Source organism: Carassius auratus, unplaced genomic scaffold (genome assembly GCF_003368295.1).
Source record: "Carassius auratus strain Wakin unplaced genomic scaffold, ASM336829v1 scaf_tig00003529, whole genome shotgun sequence".
Taxonomy (NCBI): Eukaryota; Metazoa; Chordata; class Actinopteri; order Cypriniformes; family Cyprinidae; genus Carassius; species Carassius auratus.
In genome coordinates, this window is record NW_020523526.1 from 305,727 (window position 1) to 318,593 (window position 12,867).

Here is a 12,867-nt window from a genome sequence, read left to right on the forward strand (position 1 = left end):
CCAGGAGTTCCGTGCCATGTGGCTAAGTTGCCTCTTCATGTTGAGCTGATGGTGCCGGCTTCCTAGTTAGCGCTTGGAGTGCCACCTCGGGCGGCAACCCACCCAGGCAGAACTTTCAACAGTATCTGCACATATGCTTTTCCTATAGACCTGCTGTCATTCCTGGAGCACAGCTCCTATTTCATGAGGCAAGCATCACTATGACTATTTCTCTTCATTTGGGTTTAAACAAACCCTTAATTATTAATCATTAATTATTAAAGTAAAAAAAAAAAAACATAGGCCATTCTAGTGATTTGTGCATATTGAGGAGAATTTTTATTTGTATTATTTTTTTTTAATATTCTTTGCATCCTGCCTGCCTGCAAGTGTTTAGAAGTGCTTTGCGTATGGGGTAACTGCTATATTTCTGCTTTTCCATAAGCTGCTCCTATTTTCAGTGAGTGAATTTTCGTTTTCATTCATCCCGTCTGCTACATTTGTTCAGACCAATACGAAAAAGGTATATAGAATTAAATATTAATTAATGTATTTAAATAAACATAATAATTTGCCATTTTGACTCATTCTTATATCTTAAACAATGGCTTTTATGTAATTTCATGGTTGATGCTACCATAGACACAGGCATTAAGTTCTATTCTCATATCATAATTTAAAACTTTTTAAAACAGTTTCTACTTCTGATTCCAATACAATTGGAATATTGACAAGTGTTGTCATATTATAATATCTAACATACATTAAAATATTCTACTTTTTTTTTTTTTTTAACAGGTACCTACAAAAGTGTTGTTACTTTTGAAAACAACCAGACCATTTGGAATTATTTTTTTCCTGCCAGAATAATATAATTGGCAAAACAATTCTACTTGAAAATAATAAAGACTTAATGCTCTCTCGATTTCAGCTAGTAAGCAGCCATCCGGAACACCAATTGTATCTTGGCTGTAGATCTGAGTCAAACTATCAGCTCTCCTCTTGTGCTTTTCTCATGCGTCTCATGTTACTGACAGGGCTTGTCTCCCTTTGCTCACTCAATGGAAGTGATTCCATTGGAATGCTTATTGATCCTACCACATATGTCAACAGTGTACTAGGATCCCTTGACTCTTCATAGCAAACAAGTGTGTTCAATATGGCCTGTTGTTTCAAGCTTAATTTGAAACGCGCTCCTATTTTTTCATGCTTTTTTGCACTGCATAAAAGTGACTTTCTCATGCTTTTAGCAGAAGCTGGTCTCTTGTGGAAATTCATATGGAACATTTGGGGTTACATCATGATGTCAGTAACCTTTCCACAATGGAACTGATTTGTTTGTCAAGAGCTGATTACAGAGAGCCTCCAAACAGACCCATTTGTTTGTATGAAACTATAGTTCAAAGTCATTGTACAATGAACATGTTAATACTAGATGTAGACAAAACAATTGCAAGGATTTCAGTAAAAAGAAAAAATGTTTATGCCATGCACCATACCTCTAAATATCAATCAATCTGCTCTGTTTCCCAGGTATGATGCATTGCTGTTTGTTTCATATGTTACAGTGGAAAGAATTATAAAGCTGTTAGTAACAAGTACATTTACATTTTAGACACAATATTGTCAGTTCCTTTGTCCATTTTTGCCCCACCAAAATAGTTCAAAACAAAGTCAAAGAATCAACCATTGCATCTCCAAGCAACACACAGAAGTGGTGTTTCATTCCTAAATGAATCAGTGTTTTAAAAGAATTGCCTGAGTGAGTGTACTCACTCATGAAGCCTTGTTTAACCGATCTGTTTCATTCCAGATTTAAGTGTTTGAGTTATTTAGTTCAGTGAACGATTCAAAGACTCACTCATTAAGACAATATGAATCAGTTGAGTGAATAATTCAATGATTTGCTAAAAAGACACTTGTCACCACCTACTCGTTTGACAATGTTATTATACGGAAAGAGTCACTAAAAAATTTCGCCATTGCACAGACTTGACAGTTTGTCTGAAATGTACAAACACAGACAAGAGGAGAGATACAAACAGTGAAAAATCCTGTTGGATTGTATATCAGCACTCTTGGACCATTAGATCTGAGGACTTATGTGTAACTGTTAGCTAGTGATTCTCATCATGACACAATCAAGCTCCGTTAAAGCCCACCACCAGATGGACCATGGCTTCTTGTTGGGCCCGGCCTGACTAGATGCTTCCCAAGCTAATAGTCCAAACTGCGGTCCATCTGCTAGCTAGACTTTTTGGCTTAGTTTCACGCTCTATTCTTCCTCTCCCCTCCGCCCTGCACTCTAAATTCCCTCAACAGCCTCTAACAGTAAGAATATTTAGCTGTAGTGAGTCCAGAGCTGCAGTTTACTAACACGGCTGACACACAGCAGCTCCAGGCCCTGCACAAACACCCGCATCCTGCACAAAAACAGTGCATCTTGACTTCACACAGGGTTTCTTCCTCTTCTGTGCCCCTCTTCATAGACGTCCTCGGACATTTTTATTTGACAGTCAACTGATCCTAAAACTAGCTACCATCTTACACCAGAACACACACAGATACACACACAGGAGCAGTCTTTATAATAGCATTCAGATGCAACTGTTTTAAGCCTCAGGAAAATAAACATGCTTCTCCATAAAACATGTTCAGGTGATTTACAGTGTTACCTTGTATGTTAAAACTCATTCTTCTTTTGAAGCAGAAACTGACATTCGTCTCTATCTTTATATTTTTCTTTTCCAGTGTGTCCAAAGAAGTGCGAGAAAAGGGCGTGCACGAATAAGTCTCACCCCAAGTGCTGTCACCCCCAGTGTCTGGGCAGCTGCACTGAACCAGACAATGATAAGGCATGTGCCGCCTGCCAGCATTACTTTCACGAGGACCGCTGCGTTGAGGCCTGCCCGCCGGGCACGTTCAAGTTTGAAGGTTGGCGCTGCATCACCATGGACATGTGTGCCCGTGTTCACCTACCTAGTGAGGTCGACTTTGTCATCCACAATGGGGAGTGTATGCCGGACTGCCCACCCGGATTCACCCGAAATGACACTCAGAGGTATGTCTCCAGAGTGCCTCATTAAACACCAGTGTCAAGAGTGTTATTGAATTTATGCTTTTGCAGTATTGTATATGTTATTGCTAATTCAAACTAACACTATTAAAAATATTTTTCCTTAACTGAAATGAAGCTGAAATTATACTTAAATATTAGATTAAAGATTTCAACTTAATCATAAACGAAAATTAGAAATGCTTATTTTGAATTTGGCATTTAACTGAAATAAAATAAGTTTAAGTATTAAAATTACTAAAAGTAAAACTTAAATCAATATGTAACTTGTATTAATAGCAAATAGAAATATAAAAAAGTGACAAAAGCACATAATAAAATTACTAAAAATGTAAAAAATGTAAATTGGTAATTCAAAACATTACATAATATTTATAATAAATTATAAAAATAAATACTAAAACAAGGGATTGTTTACACATACAAAATAATATATTCTTGCATACTAAATAAAACTTTATTGTGTTACTGTTATTGTGAAAATAAATGTATTACCAAATAGTTTAGCAAATTTTTTTATTTTTAAAAATACGTTATAAAATAAAGAACACCTGGTTAATTTCGAGTCAGAAGTGGCTTGTGGTTCAGTGAGTCAGACAGTTAAAGGTATAGTTTACCCAAAAATGAAAATTTATGTTTATTGGCTTACCCCCAGGGCATCCAAGATGTAGGTGTCTTTTGTTTCTTCATAGAACACAAACTAAGATTTTTAACTCAAACCGTTGCAGTCTGTCATTCTTATAATATAAGTGGATGGGAATCACAGCTAAAACATACAAAAAAACATACACAAACATACATAAACAAAACCAAATTAAACCCTGCGGCTTGTGATGGCACATTGATGTGTAAAGACACAAAACAGTGGTCTGTGCAAGAAAATGAACAGTATTTACTCTGAAACATGCAATGTCTGACCTGTTCTCCTGAGCGCGTCCTGTTGTGCGCGTTCTCAGCAGCAGGCTTCCTCTTCTTTTTGCTTCACAGACTTATAAGTGAATAACCACCACCTATCTCTCAAGTGGACCATTGCCACTCCTAATTGAGATTGTAGATAGAGTGGCAATGGTCCACTTGAGAGATAGGTGGCGGTAATGCACTTATAAGTCTGTGATCCACCATAAAGCAAGAATAAGAAGACTCCTCATGCGCCTGCTGCTGAGAATGCGCACAACAGGACACGCTAAGGAGAGTTCCAACAGGTCAGATATTGCGTGAATCAGAGGTAAAAACACGATATAATTACTGTTCAGTTTCTTGCACAGACTGATCGGTTGGTGTCTTTACACATCAATGTATCGTCACAAGCCACAGGGTTTTGTTTGTGTATTTTTTTTTTTTTTTTTATATGTTTTAGCTGTGATTCCAATCCACTTACATTATAAGAGTGATCGACTGAAACGGTTTGAGCTAAAAATCTCAGTTTGTGATGCCCTGTGGGTAAGCAGATAAACATCAAAATTTATATTTTTGGGTAAACTATTCCTTTAATTCAGTAACCACTCCAACTTATTTAGAGAGTCATTTGAACAATTCAAAATAACAAAATATGGCCCTTTGGAATACTTCATTCTGACTGGTTGATCACAGCATTCTGTGGTAAAATGATTTTGTGTAACTTCCATTGGGGTTTATTTTGTGATAATGCCCACACATTATCATCACATTAGCAACGTCATTTGTGATATTAGATGAACACGTTCATCTTTAACTTTCATTTATAAATACATAAAGCTAAAATGGAACATTTTACCACAGAATTTGTCCTAAACAACAGCCCTGCCTGTTCTCTGTATGCTATGGTGGCTCCCTTATTTACACCAAACCTGTGTACGCTTTCTACAACCCTTTTATACGCCATATGAACATCTAAATTGTTCTAAAGCTGTTATTTATGCCGCCATTAGGATGTATGTGCTGATTTGAAGGCCTAGATTGAGATTTATGATCTCAAAATCCTGGACCACTTACTTTCAGGTTGCAAAGAACGATGCTGGTTTCTATTGGGAGAAAAAAAGTCAAGAGAAATATATTTAAACTAGGTAAAGGAGATTGTAATGACCACACCTTGGACGTTACTTGGACACCTGCACCTTTCAAGTTAAACATTAAAAGAAAAATCATTTCATTTATTTTTCCGTGTAACTTTTTAGATGTTGAGCCTGTTTTGTAAATTGACCAGACCTGGTTTTGCCTTACCGCTGACTTTATGATCCTCCTTTCAAGTAAACCTAGGGTTCAAGTGAGGACTCTGTTAAGCACAAAGACCTCATAAAGCAGTGACCTTGTGATTGTCAAAAACAGGTCTTAAATGTTGTTCATGTTTTGGTGAGACAGACTAATCCTGTCACGGTTCAGTGGTGTTTGCCTGTTTGGAATCCGCGTGTGAGGCTGTGATCTGTCCTTGACACTCTCTCTCTCTCCCTTCTTCTCCCTCTCTCCCCCACCTGCAGTATGTTTTGTAGCGCATGTGACGGACTGTGCGATAAAGTCTGCGAATCTAAAACAATTGACTCTGTGGATGCTGCTCAGTCCCTACAGGGCTGCACAGTCATCAAAGGAAACCTGCAAATCAACATCCGGCGGGGCAGTAAGTACCCTCACCCTCACCCTCCTCTCCCACAACCGCCATTAATAAGGTGTTTCGCATTTCTAGACAAATGACAGATCAAAGCTTGTGCCTCTCCCTATTTTTATACATATATTAAATATATCGTAGAAAACCTGTCAAGAGAATATTACAATTGTGATTTACAACTTGGGAATGTAATGAAAATTTGTAAAATATTAAAATGTATAGTAATTTTTATAAGGTTTATTATATATATATATATATATATATATATATATATATATATATATATATATATATATATATATATATACTTTTTTATTTTTATTTATTTATTTATTTTTTTGCTGCTGTGCTCTGCTATAAAATATTTATTTTGATAGATAGGCTATATATATTTTTTAATAAAACTTTTTTTTTTTTTTTTTTTTTTTTTACTAAAATACTTTTTTCAGGTCCAAATAAAATTTTGTAATTGGAACATTATTTTTTAAGTTATGAAAAACTTATGAAAAAAGATTTTTACTCATTTCAAATATTACTTAACTTAAAATATTAGTATTTTTTTTCCTTTTTGAAATATAATTCAATATATAAGTAGTGTGAACATTTAAAGATAAAGTTGAAATGAAAAGTGGGTAAAAAAAAAAACTTAAATAAATTTAAGATAAATATTGTACAGAAAATATTAGAAAAATCGGGTTTGGTTTAATAAAATGAAACTATACAATCCAGTTAATTATTTTGAAAATGTGCACTTAACATATATTTGTTTAAATACATTTTTCCGAAGACTGGCATGTGATGCACAAGTTAAAATCTCTTTGGGAAAATGTGGGTCCTGAAAATAATTGGTCCGACCCTGGGGGATCCTGATTATTGTGTTGATTAACTGACAGATATTATCCTGGGGTGACAAAATAAGGCTCAAGTATTTTCTGAGTATGAGCCGCCAAAGCTCTTAGTGGTTTGATATGGGACAGTTGCTGTCGCCCATGTATCACTCAGACTGATGAAGTGATGAGTTAGTGCAGACACTGTGTGTCCTGTGGGATTTGTGCTCCAGTGTCATAACTCTTTCTCTCTCTCTCTCTGTTTCCCCAGCTAACATTGCATCAGAGCTGGAGAGTTTCATGGGCCTGATCCAGACAGTGACTGGATATGTAAAGATCAAACACTCTCACACTCTGGGCTCGCTGTCCTTCCTCAAGAGCCTGCGATACATTCATGGAGAAGAGCTCATGGAGCAGTAAGACTTTAATGCACATAACGAGTGTTGTGACATTTCGAATGATTAATTGTGTCCAGAACACAACTAATCTGCAAAACAGGTGTTGTAAGCATGCTATATATCTCATTAAACACCAGTTATTCATTGGCCCGCTTAGGACTGTGTCAGGATCACTTATGTCATCTTTTGATTGGCAGAACAGTTTGACTCCATTGATGTGGGGATAATTTCAGCTTTAAACTGAACAGTATCTTGATCATGTGAAGAAAAAAGCTGTTTATTTAATCACAAATACATAAAAAAATAATATTGTTAAATATTATTACAATTAAAAATTTCTATTTCATTATATTTTCAAATGTAATTTATCCCTGTGATGGGACAGCTGAATGTGTCTCATGATCCTTCAGAAATCACTCTAATATTGCGATTTGGAGCCTTATTATTATTATCATCACCAATGTTAAAAACTTTTTTGTTTTACTGCTTAATATTTTTTTTTTGTAGGATTTGATGAATAGAAAATAAATATAAATATTCTGTAACATTCATAAATACTTATACTGCCACTTTTGTTGATGTCATTGCCAAGAGTATTAATTTCTTTTTAAAACATTGCTCACTCCAAAATTGTAAACATTGGTGTATTAAAACTCTCCGAATGTTTCAAAAACCTGCTTGACCAGCTGAAGCGAGTTAGACCAGCTGGTAGGAGGTTTGTTGTTGGTCAAAGATGATTAGCAGCTATCATGTTCTGAAACCAGAACAGCAGTCACGTTGCAACATAGTCTCATGTCTGGTTCAGAAAGAAGAACGTGAATATTTCTTGTATATCTCTGTGTCCTTCACAGTCCTCTGATTGTAACACATTTCCTTAAGGGTTTCTATAGGAATCGTGAAAGTAATAAAATGTCAGCTATAATGGAATGTACAGCTCAGGGTCATAAAGCTGAGGTTTAGAGATTCAGCTAATATTTGTATACGCACAGAAGTATACAGGAAGTGAAAAAACAAAAAAAATCCTATTAATCTGCTATCTGACTCATTTTTCTTCACATTTTTATGGAGGATGTCAGAGAGAGGTTGTGGGAACTCTTCTGTTGTGATCTCACTAGGGTTGAGTTTCATCTCGTGGAATGCTTGTAAGCAGCTCAGACATTCTTCGCGTTCCTGAGGTGTTCAGTGCGACTCGGTCTGCTGCAGCTGTAGAAGTCATCTTAACCCTCTTCTGAGCCCTGATCTCCATGCATGCTTTAATGAAACACAATCTGTGCACGCACTTCAGTTGTTGTTGTTTTTTTACACATATCGCATTCGTCATGTGTATAACCAGATCTGATCATTCTCATTGCTCTTCTTGGTTCGAATTTTCATACATTAAACGTAAGAAATGTAATGTTTAATACTTTGTTGTTTGTGTGTGTGTTTTCCTACTACAGGTTGTATGCATTCTCTGCAGTGGACAACCAGAACTTGCAGTATCTGTGGGACTGGAGTCAGCACAATCTGACCATTAGAGATGGAAAATTGTTCTTCCGTTTCAATCCCAAGCTTTGTATGTCTGAGATCCAGAAAATGTGGGAGAAGACTGGTGTTGAGGAAAAGATGGAAGAGGACGATGCTCGTAGCAATGGAGAACGAGCAAGTTGTGAGTAGATGAAGTGTTTAGCGTACTAAAACCAAACAAAGACCCAGTTTGCCCCACTAGTTTCCGCCCTCTCTTGATGCATGCCGCATGGATCCTTCAACCTGTTTATTCAATTTTGATATCCGTGAATAATCAACTTTCCAATATTATGGGCTGTAGAATCCCTCATCACTTTCTTTCTTTATTAAGTAACAGTAGATAATATCCCAATTAAATAGAAAAACTCAATCCTCTTATTTCGAACTATCGCGAAGAGAATAGTTATTTTAAACTGAAAATCTAAAGAAGTGTATACATATCAATCACTGGATTAATTCTCTTAGAGAATACATCACATTAGGAAAAATAACATTCACGCACAAGAATATATTTGCATTTATCAACATTTGGAATCCTTTTCTGGTTTTATTTCAATATAATCCAGACACATGGAACCGGAACCGTGCACTATTCCAATCACAACTTCATAAACTTCAAAAAAAGAGAGAAAAGGAATGAGTGAAATTAATATGTTTATATATCTGTGTGTATGTGTATGTGTTTATGTATGCATGTGTATGTAGGTATATTATCGACATGTATATCCACGGTTTTATTATTATATTATTAAGGCTATGATTTCATTATATAAACACGGGCGCTGTGCGTTTCAGAGTCTGGTGCTGTTCTGCTTTGCGTTCTGCTGTTACCGGGGAAACAGTTATATTTCTGCCGTTCCGAAAGTGCCTCCTGCTGGCAGAGAATGAATGTGCATTTTTTTAATGGAGTAGAGTATTCTGAAGGCTGCAGTTTCAGGACCGCATTTCTAGGACCCTATAGGCCATTTCTTTTTAAATTATTTTATTATTATTATTATTATTATTTATATATTTTTTGTATGTATATATTAGCAATTCATACTATTTTATAGCAATTCCTATTCAATTATGTATATTATTATTATTTTTAAGGAATCATGTAGTTGTTAAATTGTATACACTTAATTATAAAGGCTATAAGATCTATTAGTTTTTAGGTTTTTAAATTCTGTTTTCTTAGACTTCATTAGCGGCAGCACAACAAATGTGACGTTCGATGTCTAGCCCATTTAACAAAGTGCAGTAAATGGTAAAACAATTGCAGTACAAATTTAACATTAAGTACATTATAAATGTAAAAACCTAAATAGGCTAAATGGAGATTGCCTCACTCTCACGTTCACGCCAGCTCTTAAATAAAAAATAAGCTGGAAAGATAAAAAAAAAAAAAAATGTCTATAGTTTCCATGGATCTAGTCTTTGCATCTGTTTGTTTGATGTGTGAATCAGGTCTCCACTATTGGAATGGAATTGGCTAGGTGTTACTGTCACAAAAAAGGGTCCTAGAGGAAATGCGATCCTGAAACTGCCATTTATAAAACCAATGTGAAAATTGACACATTTTTTTACACTGCAAACACACAGAGCTGCAAATGTGAACTGGTAGATCGATTAGAAGATAATGCATATAAATGTATGTTATTTAATTTAATATAATAATTGTTTAAATTTATGTAATACTTTTAACTCGTCCATTTTCTTAAAAAATGGTGAAAACATCTATCTGAACTGTAAATCATGCTTTTAACAGTCACTTTACAGTTTAATACGTTACTATAGACATTGCCCTACCCTGTTCATATGGTATTAATTTTATTTTATATGCAGGGCTTAAAAAGTCTTAAATTTGAGCTTAAAAACCCTGTTTCAGTGATTCTGTCAGAACTGTTACTGAGTCAACATTTAATCATTGTACCATTTCTACTACCAGGTAGGTCTGAGAACTAGGTTTAGAATGTTACGAATGTTAAATCAGTATCATTGCTGATTGGTTGCTTGTATGACAATCTGTAGTTAAAGATTCACATTTGTCAAAGGATTTATTATATAAAAAAAATTATCTAATCGTAATTTAGACTCATTTCTATTTCACATTCTGCTATAAATTAAATCTATCTGTAAATGAATATATTATCTATCAGACAATAAACCAGTATAATGTATCAGTATAATTATTCTAATTAAATATTGTTTTTAAATTGAGTTTTTTTGACAATTGAAATTGAAAATTTTTATCGCATTAGAAGCAAAATATCAAGCCAAGTGGCCTCTGCAAACACAGTGCTGGAAATTTTCTCAGAAGTAACTTAAAACTGAGCCATTTTGCAATTACTGGTGTCAGCTGGTGTCTAGATCCTTTTTAAATCAGAAAGTGTCATACAGGTATATCCATTTTGAACAGTATATCTATAATTTTATTGTTTGAAATCTTAACTTATTTTTTATAAAAGGTCTTAAACAGCTAAGTGTGCTTGTACAATTTTTCTTGTAAATACATTTTAGTGGTTTAATATTTTGGTATATGATGCTGTGGCATTTTTACGTGAAAACCAGTTTGTAGACGATAGCATTGTCTCTCTACAAAGACATCACTAAAGACTCTTAAAATGCATTTTGCTCACAAGGTGTCCAAGTCTGTAGCTGCTCTATTATGAGTTTGACAGATTTCTGCATAGGGCGAATTTGCTTTGAAGAATGATGATAATGGCTTAGCCAATTTTTTTTTTTCGCAGAACACAATTGCTCTGACTCTATACTGGTGAGACATTAACAGAAGTGGCTTTTCTAATACCACTCTGATTCCTTGAAGCTCATGAAAGATGGAAAGGCTATGGCACAGTCTTACATTCAGGTTGAAGAACTCTTATGTGTGCTTTTAGTTAAATCTCTTTTATGACCCCTCTTCTAGGTGAGAGTTATATTCTAAAGTTCAAATCCAACCACACTCAGAGTACTCGGATAAAGCTCACTTGGGAGCGATACCGACCGCCTGACTACAGAGACCTCATCAGCTTCATCGTGTATTACAAGGAGGCGTAAGTATCAGCCTGCTAGAAGTTACTATTATAGACACATTATTCACATTGAGTTTATCAGCGGCTTCAGAGTTGTGATAAAGCATTATATAAATGTGCATTTGTGCACTGTTGTCTCGATGTAGACCATTCCAGAACATCACAGAATTCGATGGACAAGATGGATGTGGCTCTAATAGCTGGAACATGGTGGATGTAGACCTTCCTCAGGACAAATTGGCAGACCCAGGGGTATTGCTGTCCCCACTTAAACCCTGGACACAATATGCCATCTTTGTGAAAGCTGTCACCCTTGTTGTTGAGGACAAGCACATTCTGGGGGCTAAGAGTGAGGTGGTCTATATCCGCACTAATGCATCAGGTTGGCTTCACCACTTTCCAGTATCCAGTATCCAGTCTACAATTTGACTTATTATGCCAACTAATATCTTGCAATTCCACAGCGCCGTCAATGCCCCTCGATGCCCGCGCATATGCCAACTCCTCTTCATCCCTGATGGTGAAGTGGTCTCCTCCCATCTCTCCCAATGGGAACAAAACTCTCTACCTGCTCCGTTGGCAGCAGCAGGCAGAAGACCGTGAACTTTACCAGCATAACTACTGCTCTAAAGGTATGTTTGCACCATTGAAGTGCCTTTTTGCTTCATCTACCCTCACCACCACCACTGACCAGAGTCAGGTATTCCAGAGAACTGTGCAATAACTATATTTACAAAACGTGTGATGTTTTTGTTTTTGTTGCTCGATCAACTTAGTCCGTGTCATTGTTTTGGACTACAGAGCTAAAAATTCCCATCCGCATCTCAGCCACGGCTTTGTCGGACATGGAGGGCGAGACAAAGCCCACCAAATCAGATGTTGGCGGGGGTGAGAAGGGCTGCTGCCCATGCCCAAAAACCAAGGAGGCCCTAAAGGCGGAAGCTGAAGACCGATCTTACCGAAAAGTCTTTGAGAACTTCCTGCACAACTCCATCTTTACACCCAGGTATGACGCATGCACTGACGGCGTTTTCTGAAGCTCGTATCACACTTGATCATATCGTGAATGACGCAGATCTATTCGGTTCAGTGGACACTTGCATCTCCGGCTATTTGAAAACATTTATATACTCCAAATCCCTAAGCACGGTTTAAATGTTTGAATTATTTTATTTTGAACAAAGTATATTTGAGTTTCAGTACAAGTCAAATCAACATCACTTGTGGCAAAATATTACCAATCTTATATTACCAGTATTAAAATATTACAAATCTTATATTACCAGTATTAAAATATTACAAATTTTGTAAAAATGTTACAAACCTTGTTTACAGTGAAGCACTTCAAATGGAAGTGAAATGAGGTCAATCAGTAAATGTACTGTGTTTCAAACATACAGCCATAGGATGTCAACAGTTTGCATGTTAACATGATTTTAGTGTTAATTAGTTTACAAACCAAAAAGTTCACCTTTGTTGCCATGATAAC

At 35.9% G+C, this 12,867-nt stretch overlaps 1 protein-coding gene across 2 annotated transcripts in view; it reads left to right on the forward strand.

Annotated features, from left to right (window-relative positions):
• LOC113070226 (insulin-like growth factor 1 receptor) overlaps positions 1 to 12,867 on the forward strand; it is a 79,857-nt gene that overhangs the window by 50,462 nt on the left and 16,528 nt on the right. For both annotated transcript variants that reach the window (XM_026243450.1, XM_026243449.1), the window contains exons 3-10: positions 2,731 to 3,040; positions 5,509 to 5,645; positions 6,732 to 6,876; positions 8,298 to 8,506; positions 11,273 to 11,399; positions 11,525 to 11,760; positions 11,843 to 12,010; positions 12,180 to 12,384. In XM_026243450.1, coding sequence (XP_026099235.1) covers positions 2,731 to 3,040; positions 5,509 to 5,645; positions 6,732 to 6,876; positions 8,298 to 8,506; positions 11,273 to 11,399; positions 11,525 to 11,760; positions 11,843 to 12,010; positions 12,180 to 12,384 — 1,537 coding nt within the window. The remainder of the gene's footprint in view (positions 1 to 2,730; positions 3,041 to 5,508; positions 5,646 to 6,731; positions 6,877 to 8,297; positions 8,507 to 11,272; positions 11,400 to 11,524; positions 11,761 to 11,842; positions 12,011 to 12,179; positions 12,385 to 12,867) is intronic.